The sequence below is a fragment of the Colius striatus genome, chromosome Z (genome assembly GCF_028858725.1).
Source record: "Colius striatus isolate bColStr4 chromosome Z, bColStr4.1.hap1, whole genome shotgun sequence".
Taxonomy (NCBI): Eukaryota; Metazoa; Chordata; class Aves; order Coliiformes; family Coliidae; genus Colius; species Colius striatus.
In genome coordinates, this window is record NC_084790.1 from 62797659 (window position 1) to 62824423 (window position 26765).

At 38.4% G+C, this 26765-nt stretch overlaps 1 protein-coding gene across 3 annotated transcripts in view; it reads left to right on the forward strand.

Moving 5' to 3' along the window:
• CEMIP2 (cell migration inducing hyaluronidase 2) overlaps positions 1-25770 on the forward strand; it is a 51365-nt gene extending 25595 nt beyond the window's left edge. For all 3 annotated transcript variants that reach the window (XM_062018101.1, XM_062018098.1, XM_062018100.1), the window contains 18 exons: positions 2016-2185; positions 4527-4736; positions 5126-5331; positions 5877-5946; positions 8727-8855; positions 9887-9975; positions 11855-11986; positions 12476-12511; positions 13193-13348; positions 14873-15050; positions 15532-15747; positions 18556-18764; positions 19288-19473; positions 20635-20854; positions 21450-21548; positions 22332-22480; positions 23174-23280; positions 24072-25770. In XM_062018101.1, the coding sequence (XP_061874085.1) occupies positions 2016-2185; positions 4527-4736; positions 5126-5331; positions 5877-5946; positions 8727-8855; positions 9887-9975; positions 11855-11986; positions 12476-12511; positions 13193-13348; positions 14873-15050; positions 15532-15747; positions 18556-18764; positions 19288-19473; positions 20635-20854; positions 21450-21548; positions 22332-22480; positions 23174-23280; positions 24072-24268 (2759 nt within the window). In that variant the 3' untranslated portion in view covers positions 24269-25770. The remainder of the gene's footprint in view (positions 1-2015; positions 2186-4526; positions 4737-5125; positions 5332-5876; positions 5947-8726; positions 8856-9886; positions 9976-11854; positions 11987-12475; positions 12512-13192; positions 13349-14872; positions 15051-15531; positions 15748-18555; positions 18765-19287; positions 19474-20634; positions 20855-21449; positions 21549-22331; positions 22481-23173; positions 23281-24071) is intronic.
• The last annotated feature ends 995 nt before the right edge of the window (positions 25771-26765 follow it).

Sequence of the window (26765 nt, forward strand, 5' to 3'; positions counted from 1 at the left end):
TACCATTTCCTTTGCCCTTAGTGCCTTTCCCAATCTTTTGAAGTGTTATCATTATTTTTTTTCTATTGTTTTTAAAAAATGAGAAAGGAAAAAAAAAGTCTTTGAACATGTATCTCTTTTTTTTCCTTCTTCTCAGTTACCCCTCCACACCCACCAGCAAAATAGTTATGAAATACATGGCACTTCTAAGCCTCTGTTCACACAGGATATCCCTGGGTGGTTGCAGTCTGTTTTCCCTTTGGGTGTGATACATGCAACATGGTCGTGCATGTTGTTGACCATTTCCTTTTTTATGATCTGAGTCATTCAATAAGAGCCTCCTGTGGGACTGTGTCCTCAGCTCTGCCGGCATCTGCATTTTCCAGCTGCCACTCCGTGTCCCCCTCTGTGCCAGTACCCACCTCCCTGCTGGCCTTTGCTGTTGCCCCAGGTCATAAGGGCCTGACAGTTTTTATGTCCACTTTGCAGTTCAGTTTGCATACTGCAGCATTCATTAGCATAAGTCAGATATGTTTTACTGTATTGTGAAGTCACAGGTAAGGAGAAGGCATATCTAAGTTCACTTTACTATACACCAGAGAATACCAGGATGTGTTGAGATGCAGAGCTGAGTTAGTGCCCTTGAATGTGACACTTACTGGGCATTGTTCTTAAGTGTCTCACATTGTATGTGTTATGTATTTTAAAGAGCATGCTTAACTTGAATGAATTTTCTGCAGTGGAAAACTTTACATGCTGAAGAACTCACCATCTTTTGAGATTTTCTTGCATATTTTGCTAGGCTTTTTGCTATTTTGTCCCCTTTGTAGTAGGAAAACTAAACAGCATTGTTCTATAGGAGATCTAAGTTTTCTTTTTTTCATTTAATTTTACATATGCTAATGAAATACAGGGGAAAAAAATAGATTAGCCTTCAGGGGGAGGAGTGCAGTCCCATTTACAGGCATCAGTTGTCTTTTAGAATCCTGAACAGCAGGTACAGAGTTACTATCACTCTCAGTTCTGCTTCATATTGTAGTAATGACCAGTTTACACTTGTAAGTTTTGAAGGAATAGTAGAAGCTTACATTTAGGGAATCAACAAATGGATAAAGAAACCCAAGGGGAAAAAAATAAACACATAAATACATTTTTTAAGGTTTACAGGACTACATAACTCTCTCAGTGTGTATAGACTAATAAAAAATGGATTACTTCTTTGGAAGAACAGAGTAAAGCCAGAGTATCTTATTTGCTAGTTTATTCTATGTAGGGAAGAACAAATTTAGTTAAGAAAACAAATCCTTTTTTTCTTTTGAAGAAGAATCAATATAGTATTTCCTAAAGGTGTTCTGGCCTCATTTTCAGTTCTTTACCTTCTGAGTAGATGAGTTAGCCAGTGTCCTTTTTTTTCTTTTACAGCAGATCTACATCTGTGTTTCTTTAAAAGTTGTCTAGACACATTGCTTTCGTTTAAACTTTTATTTACTTTCTTATCCATTCTGTTTACTAGCTGTTGGACTGAAAACTTGCAAATAAAATGTTGGGATTTTTTTAGGATTGTCTTACTGAAATAAAAAATACGTAGACAGCACTTTGTTCTGGAAGGGAACATGGAGTAGCAGATTTGATGTGTCATCCTGCAAGGTGCTTAACTAACACTGAGTTGCCCACAGTCTGGAAGGGAAGAATTTGCTTAGTATTATCTGGATTCATGTTTATCATATAACATGTGCTTTTTGTGAGACATAGCATAAGAAAACCTGAGAGAGAACAGCATGTTAAAGTATCAGAGAATCACACAGAATCACAGAATCTTAAGGGTTGGAAGGGACCTCAAAAGATCATCTAGTCCAACCCTCCTGCTAGAGCAGGACCCCTAGAGTAGGTCACGCGGGAACTTGTCCAGTATCAGGATTATACGCATAGGTTTTGTTACTACAATCAACTTCATTATATAAGATATATTTTTTTATTTTTATTTGAATCAATAAGAACTTCTTTTCTTCTTTCCCCTTTCATCTGTTTTTTGACAGAAAATCCTCAGTTTCCTCATGTAGGAGAAATTCTTGATGGAGTGGACATGAGGGCAGAAGTTGGAGTTCTTACGAGGAACATCTTAATCAAAGGGGAGACAGAAGATACGTGCTATCGTGAAAAGGAGTGTCAGTTCTTCAGTTATGATACATTTGGTGGACATATCAAGGTCTGAAAAAAACCGTTTCAAAGTAGCTTTTTGACGTGTAAGGGTGTATTAGAGGACAAAGGGATTAATGTTAAATTTGGAAAGATTTGAAAACTTAAAGTATGTAAATGAATACAGTTACTTTGCCTAGAAATTACGTCTTTCTCATCTCTCCCCAAATTAGGTTCAACTCATCAAGACTTAGTCTGCAGAATTGGAGGAAGGGATATCAATGCGTGAAATGCTATAGAACTGTCCAGCACATATAAGAGTGTCTCATGACAGAGATTAAACCTTCCAAGTCACATCTGTGCATATGCATACTGTCGTATTACAGAATAAAGTTTGGTCTCCCTTTTCTCTGTCTTCCCTCTTTCCACTGCCTTTCTCCCTCTCCAAGTGGTCAGCATTGAATATTAGAGCTGCCTCATCTGAAACCAAGCACTAGAGAGGAAGCACAGAGAGAAGAGAAACTGAATTGGACCATGGCTGTTTTTTTACCTAACTTTTAAAATAAAAATTGAAAATACCAAGGTTATGTCAATGACATTGCTTCTATCATAAACATAAAGAAAGCTGAGGAAAAGTAATATTATAGTAAATTTATATAGTAAATATAATAGTAATATTATAGAAAAAAGTAATATTATAGAAACTAATATATAAACTTGTATTCACTCAAGTTTTGAGATTAAAGGATTGAGTAGCAGTGTATCAACTCTTCACAATGCTGGAGAAGTTTGAGGCCTTGTATTTTAAATGCAAATGTATTTTTTCTGATTGTGTGCTGGTCACAGTTTAAATCTCTCTAACATATTTGGATGCAGATTTTAATTTCATAGTGGTGGACACAATGGTGGGAAAGAAAATAATGCCCTCTCCCTACTGTGTGGCAGCTTTTGTTTTGTGGAAGAGAAATAGATAGGCTCAAGGCACTCCTTTGTGTTTAAGGTAATGTAGTGAAAGAAGATAATGACAAGCTGTGAATCTTGAAAAGTGTGACCTTGATTGCCTTGAAGGCAAATAAAGCAGACTCCTCAGATGTCTGGAAGACAGAGCAGAAAACAAACATTTTGAGTCATCAAAGTTGTTAAACTGTTCCCAGGAGACTGTTCAGAGTAACAGAGTGTCTGCTGCCAAACCTAGACTTCAGAACTAAAAGCATTTTTGGCTTATTTTAATTTTGCATGCCCAGGCAGAGGGAGCATAGGCACTAGAGAATGTTAATGGCCTCAGGGTTTTGATCTTCCTGGATTTTCTAATGGTCTCTGGGGCAGTAACATAAAAGGAGGCCTAGTGGCAAAGAGGAGAGGCATTGTTTTGTACTCTTACGAGTGCATTAGTGATTCTAAATATTGAAGAGCTGGAGATCTCTGGGATGCCAGTTTTTGACCATTCCTCTCTATTTTAGGCATACAAACCTTAGGAATGCAATTACAGGAGGAGGGGAAAAAGTCTGTATTGCTAGCTTCTCTAATGTACAAAAAATATATTAAAATAGGGTTTTTTTCTAAATGCCCAGTATGTAAGTTAATGAAATAACCAGGAAGTACTTTTCTTTCCTCATCTCAGCTCTTTGCATTTCAACTGTTGCACATTTTTGTAGCTCTTAAGTGGAAGAAAATACCTTTGCTTTCCTACGTTACTGGTACAGCCCCATTGTGTTTTTACTTTGTATTAGGTAGTGATACTGTGAAGTTATATGGTTCTGAAGGCAATTTCATACTTCTTTATAAAGAAATTCCTCTGGAATTCTGTATCTAGTTTTGTGTTCCCATTACAAAGGTGATGTAGGTGCACTGGGACATACCCAGTGAAGGTAGTGATTGTGTGGGAATCCATGATGAATGAGGAGAAGCTGAGAGAACAAGGTTTGTATGGTGTGGAGAAGGAGGAGAGGAGGGATCTCCTTGCTGCCTTCAGGCACCTGAGAAGAGTTCAGAGAAGAGGACAAGAGGCAATGAGACCAAGCTTCAACAAGGCAAATTCTACTTAGATACCAGGAAAATGAAAGGAAGGAATAAACTGACATCATGTGAACGTCAGGAGGTGTTCTGTGGGCAGCTTGTTGAAGAGCTGTCTTTAAGGTGACCATATACTGAGCTGGTGGTTGAACCAGGTATCTCAACAGGTTTACACACATGGAGATAAGCTTTTATGCTTATTTATGAAGGATGCAGTTTTGTAAGGCAAGATATGTAGAGCAAGGTGGTAATGATCTGACTTTAATTGTGTTGTGCTGTGGTAACTGTTTACATCTAACTTTTGCACATTTGGTATAGATAATTCATGAACTTAAATGTCGATTGATTAAAAAGCAAATACTTGGTTATTCATTTTGAACTTCTCATTGTATTTTTAGATTTTGAAGAATTTTACATCTGTTCATCTCTCATATGTGGAATTGAAGCAAATGGGGCAGCAGCAGATTGGAAGCTACCCTGTTCACTTTCACCTTTGTGGCGATGTGGATGAAAAAGGAGGTTATAGTTTTAAGACATACCTGGATGGTCTTTCTATTCATCACTGTTTTTCCAGATGTGTGACTGTTCATGCAACTAATGGCTTGCTGGTAGGTGCAAGGAGAGTGAAGCATACTGTATTGACATAAACATTGTAAAGAATATTTAGGACAAAACCAGTCCTCTCCCTTCTTCAAGTTTAGTGCTCAGCAACATTTGGCTTTTATTATTACAATGAATAAATGAAAGAGAGCAAACGGTAACTTATTTTTAACAGATCTCACCATTCTGTTTTTTCCTCCTCTTCCAGGCAGCTAAGCTCTCCAGACATAGTAGTGTGTTTGTAAGGGATAAATAAAACTCTGTTTGAATCATCTGAGCTGCTGATACTGAGACTTTACTCTGCAGCTGTGCCAAGACAGTAAAACTAGATGGTACTTGTCAAATAAATCTCAGTAAATGCTATTGCTGCTGACATAATGGACTTGTATTTCTGCAGATAAAGGACACCATTGGCTATGACACACTAGGTCACTGTTTCTTCACAGAAGATGGCATTGAGCAGAGGAATACTTTGTTCCACAACCTTGGGCTAGTCACGAAACCAGGCACGCTTCTTCCTACAGATAGAAACAGCAGCATGTGTATTGGTATTAGGGATAAAGTGTATGGAAGTTATGTCCCAGTGCCAGCCACAGACTGCATGTGAGTATTTCATAGTGAAAAAATAAAAGTAAACCAGCTGCAGCAGTTGAACAGCTGATGATCTTTTGATAATATACAGATGGGAACATTTAAATGTCTAATTTAATGAATGCAGACACCTTAGATGTTCACATAGTAGTAGTATATAAAAAACAGCACTTAGTCTTTCATTAAAGAGAGAAAGAATATGTTAATTTGTATAGAAAGATGGTTCATTGTGACAATAGTTGTTCAGCAGACTGTTTAAGATCCCGTCTTTACTTTTGTGTAAAGGCATGCACATTCTCAAATGGTCACTGTGGTTTACTGTGTACTCACAGTCTCTTGTAGGAACTCAGTAAAACAATTCAAATATCTGAACAACATTAAATAAACTACTGTGCATTGAACTAAGAAAAGAAACATTTTTGATTTCTAAATGTGAGGGGGTTGTGATTTTTTTTTTTGTTACTATTTATTTATTTCATATGTGCTTGTTACGAAGGGAAGATTTCTTTAAGAACTAGAGCTTTTCTACAACAACTTTTTTCTGAATAACGTTTCAGGGCAGTTTCGACATTCTGGATTTCTCATCCCAACAATCATCTTATAAGTAACGCAGCAGCAGGTTCACAGGTGAGGTGTATGGATGTAATTCAATGCAAACTACTTTTGACATTGGTATTTGTAAAACCTGTAACATTTACAGTGCCAAAAATACATTTTGTAAAAAAAATATGGTTTTTGTGTGTTTGGCAGTATATTGACATTACAAGTGCAGGGTCTGTCTAGGCATGCATTTAAGAGGTGCCAAAAGTCTTTGTTCTGTCTGGAAGAGAGATCACTTCCTCTTCATAGTTAATAGACTTGACAATAATGTCAATGTGTGTATGTAGAAATAAATCCTTTTATTTTCAAAGAACTAGTGCATTTCATATTAAGACATTTATTTTCTGTTGGCTGCCATAAGTTTGTTTACTCTTATGACTGCTCTGCAAGATTTATCTCCATAGCTGTAGCCATTGGAATGAAAAATTACTACAGAAAATGTTTATTATGTAAGAAATAGCTGAAGCACTTTTATTGTCAATCCTTGATCATTTGTTTCCCATCACTGGTTGCCGATGCATTTTTACTTGTCGTGAAACTTAGTGCAAATCTATTGTCACAGCTACTTGTGAAGTAAAGCTGAACTGCTCTGTACGTGTTGTGGAGGAAGAGGCCAAAATCTGTTCTGTATTGGCTGAGATATATGCATGGTTTTGAGTGGTGGATTTTTCTGAAGATACCAATAGAAATGGAAAACAGGAGATATTTTTGTTGGTGTAGAGATTTCAGTGCTGTGGAAGTAAAATACGACATTCATGTATTCTTTAGGCACAGAATACACAATAAAGTCTTACTGGGAAATCAGGATGCAAACTATTTAAAGTAGTTGAAGTATCTTAAAAAAAGATATAGAAAATTTTGTGATGCTGTTTTGGGTAGGGCTTTTTTCCTTTTGGACAAACTTTTCTAGTTGATTGTCTACCACTAGGAAGGATCTGGATGCACTTACCAAATGAAACCAGTTCTCTTTTTCCGATGCAGTGTCTTTCTATTTTGCCTGCTTAATGTAATATTCCTTTACTTTGTTTTGTCATTGCAAGCTAAATTAAAGGAGATAACTTAAAATCTTCAAGGTCTTTTTCTGCCTCTAACGAATCCTAGTAAATGTCGTTTCTGTTTGTTACCAGAATGTGCTGGTCTGAGCAAATGTTGTTGTATGTGATGAAAGTTTTGCCACTTTGATATACCTCCTTTGCATGGATGTAAGCACGTTAGTATAAAGCATCTCTGGTTTATATTGTTTCAGAAACAGAATACATAACTGTGCTAATACAAACTCTGTACAGCTTTTGCTGGTATGAACTATAATAATTCACAAGCAAATAAAATAATTTTGTGCCCTGCATCCCCCAAGCTGCTTCATTACACAATTAAGCCTATTGTAAGGGTGTGTCAGCAGTAGATGTTTCTTTTGTTTTGAGACATATATAAGGGGAGTGGGAGGGAAAGTTTTTCATTTTTCTGATTGCTTGTAACTGCTTAAGGAGCATTTAAGTTTATTAAACTTTTTTCCAAACGTCAGAATGTGTTCTGGATAAAAATTACTTTAGTCCGCCAAGCACAGAGCTGTATTTAATTATATGTGAAGTAAGGGTTTGGTATTTTTATTAATGGAACATTCACATTTCCTTTGGAATTGTTAATCACTAGAAATGTCAAAGTGTGTCATCGTTACAGATGGGAATATGTTAACTGAGAAGCAGAATTTCCAGAACTGTTTGGAAAATGGGTATATTCTCAGAGTGAAATGTGTGAAATCTTTTAAGCTAGAGTGAATTGGCTTTATCCCTGTTTTTTAAACAGGAGAATGATGACTCTTCTTCATGAGATGGAGCACTCAGTACATAGTGTTTCTTTAGCTACTGTTTAACCCTTTAATGTACACACACAAGGATCTTTTTATTTCGTGAGGGCACAGACCGTGTGGTCAGGCAGTATTTTTCATGTTTGTAGGTGTCTGCTATACAAGTGCTGTAACGATGACAGCCCTTGTGAACCCATATGTCAAAAGGGGAACTTCTGTGGGTCTCATTTAGCAGATAGATCCAGCTTCTTTAAGAGCAGGGATGTTGAATGGAGAAAATGAGCCGATGCTGAAATTATTACTGTATTTTATTGGCACGGTGCTCTGAACTGGCCAGACTTCTTGATGTGCTTTTTTCTCCTTCTTCTGAAAACTCTTGTGGGTTTTTTGGCTGTGTCATTAAATTCTAATCTGAGGAGAGATGAATAATTCTTAGTCAGACTGTAGCAGTAAGGAAGAGAGGAAGGCTTTTGAGTATTTTACTGTAAATGTAAATGGTATGACTTACTAGAAAACAAAGGAATCTCAAATGTGTGTGACAAAATATAACTGAAATGCAAAAATTACATCAACTCTGACACTTCTCTGGTTTGAAATATTAGAGCATCTTGTGTTCCTATGTGACCTGATCTAGGTGGACCTGCCTCTGGAGGGGGATTGGACTAGATAATCTCTAAAGGTCCCTTCCAACTCTGCCATTCTATGATTCTGTGATTAAGTGCACGGTTTTACATGGCTTCATGGAGAAGCAAAACACTTTTTAGTGCATATAATTCTCCAAGAGTAAAGTCATGTTATTTGTAAATTTCTGCTTTCTCACTGGGCAGTTGTTTGGAGACTTTATTTTGAAAATTATACTCCATTGTGCACAGCTGGTGTGGGTTATGTTCTTACTTTCTTATTTAAAACATCCAAGTTCAGTTTGTTTTATGATTAGATACATCAGCACTGATAGTAGTATCAGACTCACTTATAAGTAACAACATTCTCTCCTTACTTGCAGGATACTGGAATATGGTATTTGTTCCACAGGGTTGCTACAGGAGATTCTCATAATGTAGCTGTTGAAACCAAGTCAGAGCTTACACCCCTAGGAATCTTCTATAACAACAGGGTTCATTCCAATTTTAAGGTAATGTATTCTCCCATTAAAAAAAAAGTTTTTCGTTTCTATATTAGGATATATCTGTTTATGTTTCAGAATTATTAGGTGGTGAATTCGTGCTCTGAACTGTATCATTCTATCTGGGTATTGTAGAGTGGTGTATAATCAGCATGTATGCCACATTTTAAGTATTCACTGTATTTAATATCCTTGTAAAGCATGAACAACTGAAATCAATTAATACTTCCAATGAGATACATTTTATCAGAAGTAGATGTACTTAAGTAAACATACTTAAGACCAGAAGTGTAGTGTAAAGAAAAAAAGTGTTTCAACTGTACAGCTTGTATTGTCTTTAATCAAGGGTGGTAGCAGTTTCTGTGCTAAAATTCCACGTTAAAAGAGCAGACTCCACTAACTGGTCTGAGGATCCACTCGTGTAGGAGCACTTAATTGTAATTGGAGATGAAAGTAGCTGCAAGTATTTGTGTATGTAATTAGGATTAAATAACACAAATTCTTCCTTCTGCTTCTATTTTCTCAAATAAATTATTTCATACTGACTTACAGAGTTTCAAGTTGATGATTACTTGGGAAAAAATCAGTTCAGTGATGAAGGTAGTTTAGTTTTAAAGTGAAATAAAAAGCTTTTTTCACACTGTTGGGTTTTTTTGGTCATTTTTTTTCTTTGGCCAGTTTTTTTTTTTTTCATTTGTGAGAGTATTTTGAATTCATCACAAGATTGGCTTCCAGATTTTTCCAGAACAACATGTGGAAAGAAGAGTAAAACCTCAAACAGTGAGGTATGGGAAGGAAATCTGAAATCAACATCAAAGACTTTCCATTACTTTTTTTTAAATTCCAGGCAATTCTTTTCTTCTGCCCAAATTAGCATTAGGCAAATACTGTATGTCCCTTACACAAGTACATGTCAATAAAGGCCAAACCAAAAGAGTTTCTAAATTATGTATTGAATGCAACGTGAAGTTAAAATTTTAGAAATCTGATGTTTACTGTAGCTTTGGATAGTATAAATTTTCTTTCCTTGCTTGTTTCAGGCTGGTTTGTTCATTGATAAGGGTGTTAAAACAACTAATGCTAGCGTTGATGATCCCAGAGAATATCTTTGTTTGGACAACAATGCAAGGTAAAGGATATTGTCTATCTTTCAAGTGAGTTAAAAATGGCAAAGCTCTGAGATTGTTTTTACATTCACATAAGAAAAAAACCCATTTTTAAAAACAATATAATTATTTATAAATAATAACTGAACAAATATGTTCATATACGTTGTTTTCCCTCCTTTGTTCATCTCTTTTGGGAAGAACAGAGCATGGTATTCCTTAAAGGATTTGGTTGTTTCTTCTGAGCCCTTGCTCTGAGTAGTCTTCAGACTCTTAGAAGACATTGTTTTAAACATGATCTACTGTTGTGCTTCAAATATTTTCTGGAATTACTGGTAAAGTCAAGTCTTACTTTAAAATCTGCTCTGTAAATAATTGTTAGAAACTTTAGTTGTTAGAAAAAGACTTAACAGAGCCAAGTAATACATACAATTGCCTTTCTTATTGTTAAATGCTTCCTGCTGTACTTTCTAGACTTGGAGATCATAGCTCAATGGTACAGTTTTACTGAGGGCCATTTGCAGAGATAGTACAGTCAACCACATTTCCTTGTGGTTGTCTTGAACTTCAAATAAAAAAAGTGTGGGATGATGGTCAAGTGACAATATTGAGTAACTGTATCGGTCAATGTTTCAGTGTAACAACTAAGCATTAAGACAGAAAATACAGTTCATAATGTTATCTTTGCTTCTGAGTGATCTGTGTTTAGGATGAGTATAGTTAAATGATAGTGGCAGATGCAGAGAGGAAAGTTCCCAGTTTTGGTGATATTCAATACTTTGTGATTTAGGAATGAACTCACTAGTTGGAAGGTTTGTCAGAAAACCCCTGTAACCCTTGTGTGTTACCTCAGGCAAAACAGGTAGTCAGGAGCAATATGAGGCACAAAATGCCTTATGCGAACCTGTATTGTGTTGTCAGGGTGTCATAGGATGTGAGAAACTCAGCATTTGAGACATTGCTTCACAGTAGCCAAAGAAATAACGAGGCACGCTGTAGCTATTTGAGGCCACTAGTCATTATGTATGGAACCAAACCAGAGGGGTTTAAGTGCAAATCCAGAGCCAGACTGTCTAAAAACCCATTCACCTGTTCACCCTTTCCTACCCTGGGGAGAGCAGTGCAGATCCACATTAAGAGTACGAGATGGTCAGGATAAGGGTATTTCTTTACCTGCTCAAAATGCTTTTTTTTTTTTTTTGTTAGTATTTCTAATGTATTACTTTTTCTGTGGGATCTTTGGGATAATCAAGTAAAAGATTTCACCAGTCTTTTATCAGACTCTTTCCTCCTGTTGTCTAAGATAGATTCTAGCCATAACTTCCCATACCAGACCATCTTGTTTGCAGTGTGGAGCATCTGAGTTGGAACAGGGGAATAACTCTGGTGTGCTCAAAGAAGGAACACTCCTGAACATCAGAAGAGTTTGAAAATTTTGAAGGAGCAGTTAGACAAACCTTCAGCCTTTTTTTTTTTTGTAAAATGCTTGTCAGCCCTGTTTATCCTTCCAAGGAGCTTTAGTTCTCTCCGTCAAACTTTCACGCTAATGCTGCAATACATGTGGGGAAGGAGTACTTCAGGGAGTGCAAAAGGGAAAAGCAAGGGAATAAAAGGAGATGAGATGCATCTCATGAAACTTTAGGGACTTTAAGCAAAGCCTGTGAGAACTACCAGAGAAATTTTATGCTCCTGCTTCATTATACCATGAAGAGACTCTTGTAGAAGTAGAGGGGTAGAAATGCAAGTGGTTTTGGCTTCTGTCATTCCAAACATGAAGCAGAATGGCCTTTGCTGGTCAGACAGGCATGAGAGTTTATCTTTCAGGCTCTCTCAGTCTAACAGGAGACACACATAAAGAAATAGTATTCTTATATTGAGTGTTTGCGTTTTTATCTGTCCTAGGTTTCGACCTCATCAAGATGCAGACCCTGAAAAGCCCCGAGTTGCTGCCCTGATTGACAGATTAATCGCTTTCAAAAACAATGATCATGGGGCCTGGGTCAGAGGAGGGGATATCCTCATTCAAAACTCTGGGTAAGTATCTGGACTTAAACAGCTGCATATTGTTAAGAAGATTCCCCTGAAGCTGTGTTTATGAAAGTGCATTACAACAGGATTGTAAGAGAAGGCTGATGCTTAGTTTCTCAGTATGTTGAACTGCTTTCACACCATCCCACTCCTTGAAGTGAAAAAATTTTGTGTGATTAGATCAGAACCTGCCTGAAACAGCAAAATGAAACTATGTAATAAAAGAAAATCTGGAAGTTTGTAGAGACAGGTAACTTTATACTGAAGTATTTATGATTTCCCTGAAGTACTCATGCTCCTGCCTAAAAGACTAGAAAATTACTTGATTTTTTTTTTTTTTTTAACAGCAACATTTTTTAAGAATTAAGTGTTTGGTCATTCTAAATTCTATTAATAGATTCAGGCTTTCTTCAGTGCATAGCGGGATGTACACTTACAGTACATTATTGCAAGATGATCTGGAAAATTTGACTGAAGCTTTGAACTTTCTTTCAGGTTTGCAGACAATGGAATAGGTTTGACTTTTGCTAGGTGAGTACTTCTATGTTAATCACTTTTGTTTTTTCTTGCCTAGAAGCTTATAAAATACATAAGGCTGTAGTTTTGTTTTTGCACCTAGTTCCATTTCCAGTGGTGTATATGATGTTATAAAGGCTGTAAACTGGCGCAGCTGCCAAAGTTTGTACTCAAATTCAACTTGTGCTTGATTTACAGCACAATTTGCTGCCTTACTTCCAGAGGGTCATGTTTACACAGGTATTTTTGGTATTGTATGATTCCTTAGGTGTTTTTTAATTTTTCTCCCAAAGAGTTGAAAGTGAGTAATGGAAAAGAAAGGCGATGAGCATTTAGAGGGACCAGAACCTCTGTTTAATAAAAAAAGAATCAAGTCACTTGGGTAATAAGCCAAAATTGCTGCCATTTAGGTTATAAAAAACTGGATTCTAGGATTCTAAATTCTCAGATTGCAAAAGCAGGCTGTAAAAGAAAGTGCTTCACTACAGAAAGACAGAGAAAATTTAATGTCTATCTCTGTGCTGGCATTTCAAACAGCCTATAATACTATTAATGATTAAATGTATTGTTCTGTGTATTGTAAATGAAGTGTAGACTGCTCGGCTTTAGGAGGACTGTTATGGAGGACTATGCCTTGGTGGGTTCTTCTCCTGGAGAGTGTTGGCTAAAAGCTTATCTCTGGTGTTACTTTGATAGTGATGGAAGCTTTCCAAGTGACGAAGGTGCCAGTCAAGAGGTATCTGAGTCGCTGTTCATAGGTGAGAGCAAGAATTATGGGTTTCCAGGTGGCCAAAACAAATATGCAGGAACTGGAGGGATAGACAACAAGGCACGCACTCTGCCTCGAAATCGGTGAGTATGTTGTGAGTGAAGGAGTCAGAAACAATACAAGAAGTATTCTCTGCATCAGATGTTTCTTGTTTGAGATGTGAGATTGGTTGGAACTCTGAAGTGATGCTCCCTTTCTTTATAACACGTGGAGTGCAGCTGTGTCACTCTTGCCATTCTGCTGAGTCAGTTTTCATCTAATGCTCCCACAGGTCCGCTTTCCCTAGCAATTTAAGTTATCGTACTTTAATGAAACCTTGAACAGCATTTGTGCCTGGAAGAAAAAAAGAGAAAGGCAGAAGGATTTCAAAGGTTGTTTTAGACTAAAAGTTACAATCTGTCTGTAACAAATACCAATCTGTGACTGTGATTCTTTTCTCTCTGGCTACTGTGATGTTTGTTTAACATGTTGCCAAGTCCTAGCCTTGCCCCTAGCCTTGCCATAGGTGTGGCTTCACTAGTGCTGAATAGAAGTGAAAGATCACCTCCCTTGGCAACACTCCTCCCAGTGCAGCCGAGGATGCTATTTCCCTCTTTGTGGAAAGGGCACATTCTCAGCTTGGTTTCCGCCAGGACCCATAGGTCCTTTTCACTGGCATGTAGAGTTGTTTCTTCCAGGTGTAGGACTTTCCACTTGGCTATGTTGGACTTCTTGAGGTTCCCATCTCTGTTTCTCTAGCCTTTCAAGGTCCATCTGGATGGCAGCACGAGCTTCTGGTGCAACAGCTCTCCCTCACAGTTTTGTGCCCTCAGCAAACTTGCTGAGACTATACCCAGATCTCTCGTCCAGATCACTAGTGGAGATTTACCCTCTGGGTCCAACCATTCAGATAGTGTTCTTCTCCAGACTTTACTTTGTGAGGATCTCTTAGGGGGACAGTGTGAAAAGTCTTACTGGAGTTGGGATAGACTATATTCACTGCGCTCCCCTCAGCTACCACACCAATCATTTTGTTACAGAAGTTTATCGAGTTGGTAAGCATGGCTACTCTGTTGTGAATCCATGCTGATTACTCCTGACAACTGTCATGTCCTTCATATGCCTTGAAATGGTTTCCAGGCTTAGCTGTTCCATTACCTTCCAGGGAATTAAGCTAAGATTTACCAGCCTTTCCCTGCATTTCCCTAGGGCTTTTTTTTTCTTGAAGTTAGAAATGTCATTTGCTTTCCTGTAGTCTACAGGCATTTCTTCCCGTTGCCGTGATTGATGAAAGAGCATTAGTAGTATTAGAAGCATAGACTTGTTCGGACAGAAAAGTCCTTTAAGGTCATATAGTCCAACCACTAACCTCTTTGCCGTACTTGAGAGGTGCATGTTTGCTGATGAGCAGTGACAGCTCTTCCAACACACAAATTAAGAACAGTGGGGGATTTTTTGACTCATTAGATAAGTGCAGAAACAAAATTTCTTTTACTAAGACTTATCCTGCAAGTCATTTTCTTAATGTTGATTTCTTGATTCTTCTGACAGAAGATCTGTGTGACACATATTCAGGCGTGTCGTGGGTTTTATTACAAGGTGATATAAATATTTGCTTGCATTAACAGGACATTTCCAATCAGAGGTTTTCAAATTTATGATGGACCCATTCACCTCACCAAGTGCACGTTCAAAAACTTTGTGCCAACTCCGGACAGATTTACTAGTGCAGTTGGATTCTTGATGAAAAATCCATGGCAGATGACACCAAAAAACAACATTTCTCTTGTAAAGTTTGGTCCAAATGTAAGTTCACTCCAGGTCTTCTTTTGTTCTTGGAAATAGCATTATTTTCTTTTTGATATGTTTAAAATAGACGTCCAAGAGCCTTAGGTTGTCTTTCCCATACATCTGTACTTCAGAGTTTCCCTCTTGATTAGAAGTCACACATCTTTTGTCTCCAGAGCAAGAAATAATGCCAAAGCAGATATAGAATATGTTGCAGTGATGATCTCTTTGATAGCTAATGGTAAAGTTAAAAGGAAATTTTTGTAAGGTTTGGTATATCCTTAGTAATGAATTTTCGGTTACAAATTCTAACACTGTTCAGAACCAAGAGCAAACCTAGTTGCTGGTTGAGATTAAACCACAACACTGTTTTGCAAGACTCCGCTGTCCTTGACTTAAGGTTTTCAATTGATTGTCAAATTCCCATGTTTCTGCAGGTGTGCAAGTCTTAGCCTGTGCTTTGCCTGGGGGGGAAAAATATTTTAATTGTTGTTGCCAGGTTTCTTTGAAAGCCTTCTTTGGAAAACCTGGCCCCTGGTTTGAAGAAGGAGATCTGGATGGTGACAAGAATTCAATATTCCATGATCTAGATGGTTCAGCGACCAACTACAAGGATACCTATGTGGCCAGAATGGATAACTACTTGATTCAACATCCCAAATGCGTTAATATTACAGAATGGAGTGGAGTAGTTTGCAGTGGGACCTATGCACAGGCTAGTACTCTTGTAGTTTCTCTTTGGGGCAAATCTACAACATAAAAAACTTGTGGGGGCTGGGGACGTGTAAGAACTTCAAAATTACCTAGATTTAAAAGATTTGAAAATTCTTTATCTTAAAAATACTTTTATGCATGTTGCACTTCTCAGAGAGTTGTGTATATTGTGCTCCCTTCAACACACAAACTGGAAGCACAATATTAAATGGTGCAAAGTAAAACCAAATGTATATGGCAGCCAGGAGCTTTGCCTTGCAGGCCTATCATAGAATGGTAGGGTTGGAAGGGACCTTCAGTGATCATCTAGTCCAACACCCCTGCTCAAGCAGGTCAACCTAGATAAGATCACACAGGAATATGTCCAGGAGAGTCTTGAAGACCTCCAAGGAAGAAGACTTCACACCCTCCCTGAAAAAGCTGTGCCAGGGCTCTGTCACCCTCACAGTTAAATAGTTTCTTCTTATGTTTAAATGGAACTTTTTGTGTTCCAGCTTCATCCCATTACCCCTTGTCCTGTTGCTAGATACCATAGAAAAAGGGATGTCCCAACCTCCTGACATCTACGATTTAGATATTCATAAATATTAATGAGATTCCCCCTTCAGTCTCCCCTTTTCTAGACTAAACAGCCCCAGTTCCTGCAGCTGTTCCACTTAGATTGTCAATTCCACTTAACATCTTGGTGGCCCTGCGCTGGACTCTCTCCTGAAGTTCTCTGTCCCTCTTGAGCTGAGGAGCCCAGAACTGGACACAGGACTCCAGATGAGGCCTCATCAGGGCAGAGTGGAGGAGGAGAGTAGAACTTCCCTTGACCTGCTGGCCACACTCTTCTTGATGCATCCCAGGATGCCATTGGCCTTCTTGGCCACGAGGGCACATTGCATTTGTTATCGACCAGTACTCCCAGATCTCTCTCTGCAGAGCTGCTCTTCAGCAGTTAGACCCCCAGCCTGTCCTGGTGCATGGGGTTGTTCCTTCCCAGATGCAGGACTCTGCACTTGTCCTTGTTGAACCTCATGAGGTTCCTGTCTGCCCAACTCTCAAGCTGGTCGAGATCCCACTGAATGGCAGCACAGCCTTCTGAGGAATCAGCCAGCCCTCCCAGTTTGGTGTCATCAGCCAACTTGCTGAGGGTACACTCTGTCCTCTCATCCAGGTGGTTGATGAAGATGTTGAAGAAGACTGGCCCCAGAACCCATCCCTGTGGAACTCCACTGACCACAGGCCTCCAATTTGATTCTGTGCCATTCATCACCACCCTCTGGACTCTCTCATTCAGTGAGCTTTCAATCCACCTCACTGTCCACTCATCCAAGCCACACTGTCTGAGCTTTCTGATCAGGATGTTGTGGGAGACAGTGTCAAAAACCTTGTTGAAATCAAGGTTGATGACATTCACTGCTCTCCCCTCATCTAGCCAGACAGTTATGCACTCAGAAGGCTATCAGGTTGGTCAAATAGGATCTCCCCTTGATGAATCCATGCTGACTCCTCCTGATAACCATCTTATCCTTCATATATTTAGTGACAACATTCAGGATGAGTTGTTCCATCACCTTTCCAGGGATGGAGGTGAGGCTGACTGGCCTGTAGTTTCCTGGGTCATCCTTCCTGCCCCTTTTGAAGACTGGCATGACATTGGCCTTTCTCCAGTGCTCAGACACCTCACCTGTCCTCCATGATTGTTCAAAAATGATGGAGAGAGGCTTAGCAATCACATCAGCCAGCTCCCTTAGCCAGCTCCCTCAGCACTCTAGGATGCATCCCATGAGGACCCATTGACTTATGAGCCTTAAGCTTGCCCAACAGTTCTTTAATCTCTTCCTCTTCCACCCAGGGCAAGTCCTTTGCTGTCCTGGCCATCCTGCTATGTTTGCTGGACTGGGCTTCCCAAGGGCTGACCTTGGCCATAAAGACTGAAGCAAAGAAGGCATTCAGTACTTTGGCCTGCTCCGCATCCTCTGTCAGCAGGGCACCCTCAGCATTTAGCAGCGGGCCCACATTCCCTGTCACCTCCCTTCTGCTGCTGATGTACTTGAAAAATGCCTTATTGCTGTCCTTAACATCCCTGGCTAAATTTAATTCTAGAAGGGCTCTAGCCTTCCTAGTTGCACCCCTGCATGCCCTGGCAATGTTCCTATCCTCTTCCCAAGAAGCCAGCCCCTGTTTCCACCTCTCCTAGATGGCTGCTGTCTGCCTGAGTTGTCCCAGCAGATCGTTGTTCATCCATGGAGGCCTCCTACCTCCTTTTCCTCCTTTTTTGCGTGTTGGGACACACTGATCCTGGGCTTGGAGGAAGTGGTGCTTGAAGATTGACCAGCTCTCATGGGCACTTCTGCTTCTAGCCTATGTGCTAAAACAGTTTTTTTCTTGAAGATGTTTTTTCTTTGCACTTTTTTTCTTTACAAAATGGTTTTTAACAGATTTTTTAATTTCGTTGATTCCCTTTTTTTTGTGTTTTTTTTGTAAAATAACCACCTTCTGAATGCAAATCTCATAGAGGTTTGATTCCCATTCTAGTTTCTCTTCTGTTTGTTTGACTAAGAACCATAACTAATCCTGTGGGGGTTTTTTTTCCCCTCTCTCTTTTTTTTTTGTCTGTAAAATGGGCGAAAACTAAGTAGTCTTTCAAATAGGGCTGTTCTTTAGGAGATATGTGTGCGCTACATAACTCAGAACATCAAATTAAAGTGTTTTAGCTATTGTATGACTTATCCTTCAATATTTAATTCCATATTGCATAGCATCCAAATCTTTCCTCTTTCTTTTCATCCTAGTTATTTTCATCCTCCTTAATATCATACAGGTGTATGTCCAAACCCGGAACGGACAGAATCTTTCCATGACTATCATACGAGATGAGTACCCAGCCAATCCCATGGTTCTTCGAGGTATTAATCAGAGAGCTGTCTTTCAACAATACCAGCCAGTAGTGATGCTCCAAAAGGGCTACACAATACATTGGAATGGAAAAGCTCCAAACGTCACCTATCTGTATCTCATCAACTTCAACAAGTATGTTTGCTTTCTTTCATGACATTGCCCACTAAGGCAATACTAAAGTAATGGCCTGCAGAATTAGCATGCGTGAGACTCTGCAACCATTAGTAAGATTGGGTCTCAGATTAGGTATATGCTTTTCATACTTTATGTTTGTACTTAAAAAACAAGCGATCAATCAGTAGATCTGAACCTAAAGTTAAGCTTTTGTCCAGTGTAGTATCTGTAAGGAAAATCCTTTGGAGAAGAAAATGTGCAAGTAGTGAGACTGAGCAAATTGGAGTTGAATGGTTTAGGGTACTTGATTTTGTTGCCAGATAAACATATTGCATGTCTAAAATATGTAATCAAATATATCTTGAAGGTATCGAGGTTACTATAATATTTAATTAAACACTTTATGTAGGGAGAAGAAACATCTTCTGGTTTAGGGTTTTGGAGCTTTTTGCATTCCTATTACATGGATTTTGAGTTATCTGTTTGCTGCATATTGCCATCTAAACTTTCCTGGTGACTTACGTGTTTTATTTTGTTTCAGGAATGATTGGATTCGTGTTGGTCTTTGTTATCAACCAAATACAGATTTTGTTATAGTGCTGGAAACATTTCAAAGGCGGTCATCTGCTCTGTCAAGCAAAGTAGAGCGCTACATGCCTGTATCTTCAATGGTGGAGCTTGAAAAGAATAGATCAGACAAGAAGTTTTACTTGGACAACAGTACTGGGTAACTCTTTTTAATTTGACCCTCTTGGGAGATGTTCTTTAACCTTAAAATATCCACTCTGATAGTGTTAAATGCATCTCACTGAAATGGCTGCATGAGAGGAAAGCTGTTGTGAAGGAGCCCAGAAAGAACACCTGATGAGACCTTAAATCTCAAAAATAGAGTGGTTGTCACTGAAATATTTTTTCCAAGAGCACCACTGTTGCCACTGATATATCATACCCCATATGCCTTTGGAAATTATGATGTCTGGTGTGCTGCTGAGCAGTGTCTTTCAGCAAGTAACTTCCAAGTCTTCAAAGAAAATTTGTGCCTTCTTGTTAAACTGAAAATTCTGGAAATTTCCAAGAAGTTTTCTGTTCCAAGAACATTTTAAGAAGGTATTTCTGAAAATCCTAATCTGCTTTCAGTCTTCTCAAAAGTGCCTAAAAGTCTTAGTCTCCCTTTGAATAGCTTTTATGACAGAAGCTACTGAGATCACTTTGAAATATGTAAGTTATAGTCAACTTTGAGTCAAAGTCCTTCATACATCACTTGTGTGTTTTACAAATGTTAGTCTTTATAATTTGTTCCCTCGTTTTGCTTCCTTATCTGCTCCTTTGTCTGTAGTGAATACACAGATTAATGTAGCTTTTGAAAAGACATTTACATTTCTTGTGTCTAACAGCTACAGTGATAACAATCAAATATATAATAGAACTAATACGGGTCTCTGTATACAGCAATATACCAATACCCCCCTAAAATGCATTTCCAGGCATTTGCAACAGTACAATTACATTGTCCAATGCCGATGAGTGAAAGTGTATATCTATACAGTTACTGCTGGGTATCTGCAAAGATCTATAATCAAAGAAAACATTCATGCTTTTGTTGTTTGTTTTTTGTTTCCTGCAAGCTACTAACTGGGGGAGTAGCTATTCTTTTCAAAGCATATGCATTCATAATGATGTCTTCTTTCATTGTTGGGAATTTCAGATATGTCAGTACAGACTTCTTAACACTAGTAGACTGTAAATATTTTGTAAAAGTTTGAACTGTAGCATGGAGGTGACTACTGTAGTTTCTCTGTTTCTGAAAATCACGAAATATAGCTCTAAAGGTTTAACACAAGTTGTTGTTCCACCAATTGACCTACGTTCTTTTCTCTCTTTTGTGTAGACTACTCTTTTTATTTCTTCAAGCCAAATATAATAGGGATGGTCACAGTTATTGCTCATCTCAGGGATGTGAAAGGATCAAGATTGTGACCAAAGATTCAGCAAAAGGGATCAGTAACTGCATGGCAAAAGCTTACCCAAAGTACTACCAACGACCAACCGTCATAAAGCAGATGCCAGTAAAGACTACTGTACCGTGTACAAAATGTGGCACAACTCAGGTAAAATTAAGCGAAAACTGTCATAAGCTGTATAGTTTGTGTAGCTGTCTACTTTCTTTAAGGCAGAATTTCAGTCTTTCAACACAGTACTGCATGTACCTTACCAGTGACATCATTAATCTTTCATTCACTAGAAGGCAGGAAGTCTTCTAGCCCAAAGAGTTCCATTTTTGTTCTTTGAAAATATTGCTTCACCTCTCAGATTGGTAGTGCTATGGAGATGGGATATAGATAGATCTGGTACTTGTACTGTGGGATTGTCTGTACTCCATGTTGGATGTCTTTGCTGCAGAGATCTAGGTGATGTTGATCAGTCTTCACCCTTCGTTTTTGGATCTTTGCTTATTAGCATGAACTTGAAAATGCATTATCCATTTCAGCAATACAAGCTGAGAAGAATACTGAAAGTAAGGAATAAAACAGGTCACACTGTACACCTTTATATTGATTAGCATTGCTAGTACCATAAATAATGTCATTGACAAATGGATGCATTTGCTTTGGAGCATGGGCAGTCTATTGCAAATTGTCCGGTGTGATAAAGTGTTGATGACACGTGTCTGTGTGTACTTAATGTGTTTTGTTTGATATCCAGATGGTATTCACCAGTGATGCTCACAAAAACTACCTCCTTGTGCAGATAAATTCATCTGGTAAAAACGAGTTAAGCAGAGGTCAGCAAGCATTTATTTCTGTAAGTACTGTTTATGGTTTTCTTCTATTTTTTTTTTTTAGCAGCTTGCATTGCAACAGTTGTGCAGCTCTGTGCCGATCTTGCTTTTCTTCACTTGAACGGAAGGTGTTAGTTCATCATTTAAAAACCAAACAGTCAGAAAGATGATATTTTAATCTCAGAAACCTGTCAGTTAAATTAATGTTACTGAAATTGCTTTTATGCTAACAGACTGGTGAGGTAATGAGAATTCCTTCAAAATGACAGTTACAGAAATCTCTGTGGATTCTTCAGTATTTTCTCTTGGTTCAATCCTAATAAGTCTAGTGATGTCACACTGTATAAGTAGCTTACTTTGACTTTTCTATTTGGATGTTGAAGGAGACTTCCACATGAAGCTGAAATAGCATTTACAGACATCCTCACATCACAAAAGCCTGAAGTCTGTATGTAGCTTATATTCTGCAATGTCATTGCATTTACTTGGTTGAAATAGTAAAATTGTTGAGATACTTAGGCAGACAAATGGCATGGGAACAGTGTGATCTTAGCAGCTGCAAACTTCTACAGAAATGTATGTGCCATATCTAAAGCAGTTAGGAAGAAACTCAACTGGAACTCCCATACAATTTTGGAATCCTCACAGAAAGCCTTCCCTCAAGGGGCAAATTGAAGATAAGCAAGTATCTATAAGGAAGTTAGTGTGCCTCAGTGTCTAATCTAGATGAGGATTAACACTCAGAGTTGCTGTTGGATTCATCTTGACTTAAAAAGTTCTTTGCTCTTTTTTCTCTTCCCATTCAGGTCAATGACACCGTGTTTTCCTTCAAGGATAATGGTATACTTATTGTTGTAGTTGATGCTTGCACTGGCACAGTGTCAGGAAACAAATTGTTTTCTGGAGTAGACATCAAGCACGTAGAAGGATATTTGAAATCTGGAATTCCACAAAGGTGAGCATAATGGCCATTTATTTCCAGTATGTCCAGTAAGCTGTAGCTCTACTCTCTAACGAGGATTTAAATAATGAGGTCTATACAGAAGCATTGAAAGTGAGCAAAACATGAACCTAAGTTGAGGGGAAAGGAGAAATGTAGGAAGGTTTTAACAGACAAGTTGAGAAAATAACTGAACCTTTGAACACTTCACAGTTTTCCAGTGTTGCCTGTCTTTCTCCTCAAAAAGAGTTTTAAACTAAACGTGATGTTATAACACTTTGCTTAGAAGAAGAAGAGGTTTTTGTTTAGGAAGGTCTCTTAAGAACACTGAGAACTATGTAACAAGATACATTACTGTTCTCTCCCTACCTAAGGAGAAATTTGCTTATCATTAAAGACAGATGAAAAGTTAGTGGCAGAAAACCAGCATGCTAATATTGTAATTTTGAATCAATATCTCAACTCATTTTTTTATACAGAATAGTAAAATATATTCTAAAAACACTTTGCAATGATTTTTTTTGTCTTGAAATGTAAAGTTAGTTTAAAAAAGATTATTCTAGGTGGATGCTTCTGTTGTTAGTTCTTTCAGAGAGTATTGACTATTTCCATGGCTAAGGGGCTGTAAAAACATGTAGCAGAATATGAAGAAAACTTATTATAACAGTGTTTATAACAGCTGCTGTCTGTGCACCATTTGTGCTGCAGGTCCATTGTTCTCCTGAGCACAAGAGGTGATGTGGCAATTCCTAATAATTTATCAGAAGCCTTAATGTCCCTGGGGACAGCCAAACCACCTTATCTTCAGAGCAACGGTTAGTGGAAACTTTCTGCATTTCTTTGACACCACCTTGGTATGGGTGTTTCTGTTGGCATGGCAGGGTTCTCATGGGGTGTGTGAGGAGGATGCAGCTGGTGGAGGGTGGTTGCCAGTTTGTGCTGGCTGGGGCTGTTGTGTTTCTGCCCTTGTTAATGTGGTGGGGGGGGCAGGCAGCCCTTCAGCAGATGGGGCAGAAAACCAAAACCCTTCCCTTTACCCTGAGGGATGTTAACTTGCAGCTTGTTGCAAGCAGAGACACAGCTCACATTTTGTTGTGCCTGTGGATTACAGGAAAAAAGCCCCACACTTTTTTTTTTTCCCCCGAGGCCAGTATTTTCTGCCTCACCCAACAAATCTATTTTTAAATGCTCTCCTGTGCCAGGCTGGTATTTCCGGTTCTAACAGAATTTGAAGGTAAGAGATGAGAAAGAGTTGGCATTTTGAGGAATAATCACTTCATAGACCACATGGAGTAGCTCTTATCTGTTCAGGGCCCGGGCACGAGTCCTATCTGGTAAAACAGGTTTTATAACTGTCCTGATAGCTGTGTTTTCAGACTAAGGTTTCAGAGTATTTAATACTGAATGTCGAAAAAGGAAATTGCAAACCACTACTTGCAAGAAAGTTGCGTGTGAAGCTGAGTGAGAGGGGAGTGAATGTCCCGAATGATCTTGGGGAAAGAACTTCAGAGGAGCATGCCCTTCCTTTCCCAGAGGATCCTGTGTTGTGCTTGGGCGGGCTTGGCTGGTTGGCTGGTTCAGTAACACTGAGCTGTTTTCGTCACAGGAAACCTGGCGTTTTTAGGCTTCAGAGGAACCTTTAAGCCATCCTGGATTAAGTTGTTTACCAATCCTGCCGGGCATGGGCTTGTTCAGATAGAAAAGTATATCCCTTTACAACTGGAAGAGTATGGCTGTGCCAGAGCAATCAAAAGCCGACGGAAAGACCTCGAACTTCTGAAGAAGGCTACTCGATCTCATTAAAGACTAAGATGTACATAAAAGCTGGGGGGAAAAAAATGTGAACTAACTTATTTTTTAATTTATGGCATTTTAAACTGTATTGTTATCCAAGTAAGTCGTGTTATTGTCTGACAGGTGTTTGCCAGCATTGACCGCTTGAATGCCGATTTGTGCACCTTCTAGTTGTACAAAATATTAAAGAATTTATTAGTATTTGTATAAACAGGTTTCAGAGATTTTTCAGATGTTTGTATTTACTTTAAACAAGTTCCTTCTGTTTTAATACTCCTTTTATATGTAAGAGTATTCATAAAAGCCTTAAGTTTTTTATAACAAGTGTGGGAGTGCATCTTGGATTACTTGAAATATTAACATGAAAGTCTCCATAAACAGCTTCAATTGGTCATTATAACTTCTGCATTTTCCCTGAGCTGTTTGGGTGTTGTCCCGGGAATTTGTTTAGCGGTCGACTCAGTTACATTGTCAATCTGTTTTTCAAGGTGTTCAAAACCCACTTGTCTTATGCATGCAGCTGATTCAAGGAGTTTTTAACTGCAGTAAAATTTATGCTTTACTGTGTGAAAGATGGAGAAGGGGGGATGCAAAGATCCAGTCCGGGGCTGGGTGAGGGTTGTATACTGTGCAACAGAGTTTGACAAGGTTATGTGTACCAGCATGGCATACAGACTCGAAAATGACATTCTTTGGGGTCACTGTTTACAATTGTCCCCTAAAAACAGGTGTGTGTAGGAGTTACTTCAGTAATCACTGTAGGTGTTGAGGCTGCGGCCTTGGGTACAGTTTTGCTTCAGCTTTTTCTTTTGAAGCTTTTAGCCAGGAGGGCAAAGCTGACATAATGTTATTCTCAATTTTTTATAAAACTAAGCTTCTACTCTTGCAGTGATTTTTTTTTTTTTTTTTTAAATTTTTTTTTTAATATTTATTTTTTTTTAAGGTTAACTTTCAAGTTAATGGAAAGTGCTCTCAATTCATTCAGGCAAGTTTTCTCTTTCTGCCTTAACTCCAGTTCTTTTGATACACTCATGTTACTAATTCCTATTGAGTTTATATTAGGTCCATTTGATTTGTTTTGGTTTTGTTACAATTATTTGGCCCCTTCTTACAGATAGTGTGAAAATCATTTAGAAGAACTGAGGCAAAACTGTCCTTTTTCAGGACTTTATTCTTTGAAATTAAATTTCAGATACTGTAAAGATGCATTTCATAATAGGGAACAATAGGTGCCACAGAGCTAAAATGTAACCACAGTTGTAATAAAATTGGCATAATTCCTTCTTGTATATGTTTATTCATTCTAGTTGGTATCATGTGTCTACCATTCTGAGTTGCTTTGTGCTTTGAATTCAAAATGGAGTGGCTTTTGGAAATTAACTGTATGCCTATCTTCTCCAAAGAAGTTGAAAAACTGTGGGGATTTTTTTTGTGTGTGTGCTTTAAAGGAGAGGAGGCACAGTAGCAGACCTATTATTCTGTTCAATTAAAATATGCTACCTCAGTGCTAACATTTAAACTGCCTGGTCTTGTATGATTTCCTGGGTGAGAAGGGAGGGGAGAGGAACACAACACAAGAGATGAACAAATAGATGGCTGATGTTACTTCTAGTGTAAAACTAAGCCAAATGGGTGACTGTGTATTTTGCAGATGTTTTGATGCACAATTCTCTTACAATGCTTAACAAAAAAAAGTTTTGTTAGAGAGAGATGTGGTGCATCTTTAAGGTTAGATGTAATGTTTGGTGTTATTAATGCAGGACAATGTGATTTAAATGCTCTGAGTGCAGTAGTGATAGTTTTTGGGGATTAAAATGGTTTTAAGACTTCCACTGTTCTGTGGGTCATGTTCAGCAGAGAGGCAGTGACCCTCAGGCTAGTGAAGCTGGCCATTATTTATCAGATTCTGCTGTTCTAAGCCATTTGTAAAAAGTGTTCTTGGATGTGTCAAAGGTATTCTGATGTAGAGCTTACCGATAGACAATTGAATCTAAAGTTGAAGTGTTATCTCTTATGTAAATTTGAACACTTGATAAATGGCATAAATAAATTTTTACCCCTGATGAGGCAATAAAATCTTATCTCTTCTGTTCTTATATAAAGTAATTTTGTAATGAATATTCTGTGAGTATTTTAGATTATTTTATTTCAAACATCTTCTGAAGTTTATGGAACTTGCCCTAAGTGGGAATCCTGGAAAAGAGAGAGTAATGGTGATTAAACTTATGGACCTGTCTCCAAAGTCTGTCACGTTTAAGTCTTCTCTGAGCTGCTGAGTGTAGAGGTTTTTTGACTTGATGGAGGGCAGCACAATGTTGTTAGTCTACTGGAGGAGAATTTTTTCCTTGTCTGTAACTACCTGATGGGGAGTAAAGAGCAGAGCTGTATGAAGTTGGAAGCTTGTACCCAGTGTCATTCCACAGTGGGGGTCAGCTCTAGGGTGAGTCTGATTCAATCAACAACCTGTATAAGGGGAGAGAGTGTACCCTCAGCAAGTTGGCTGATG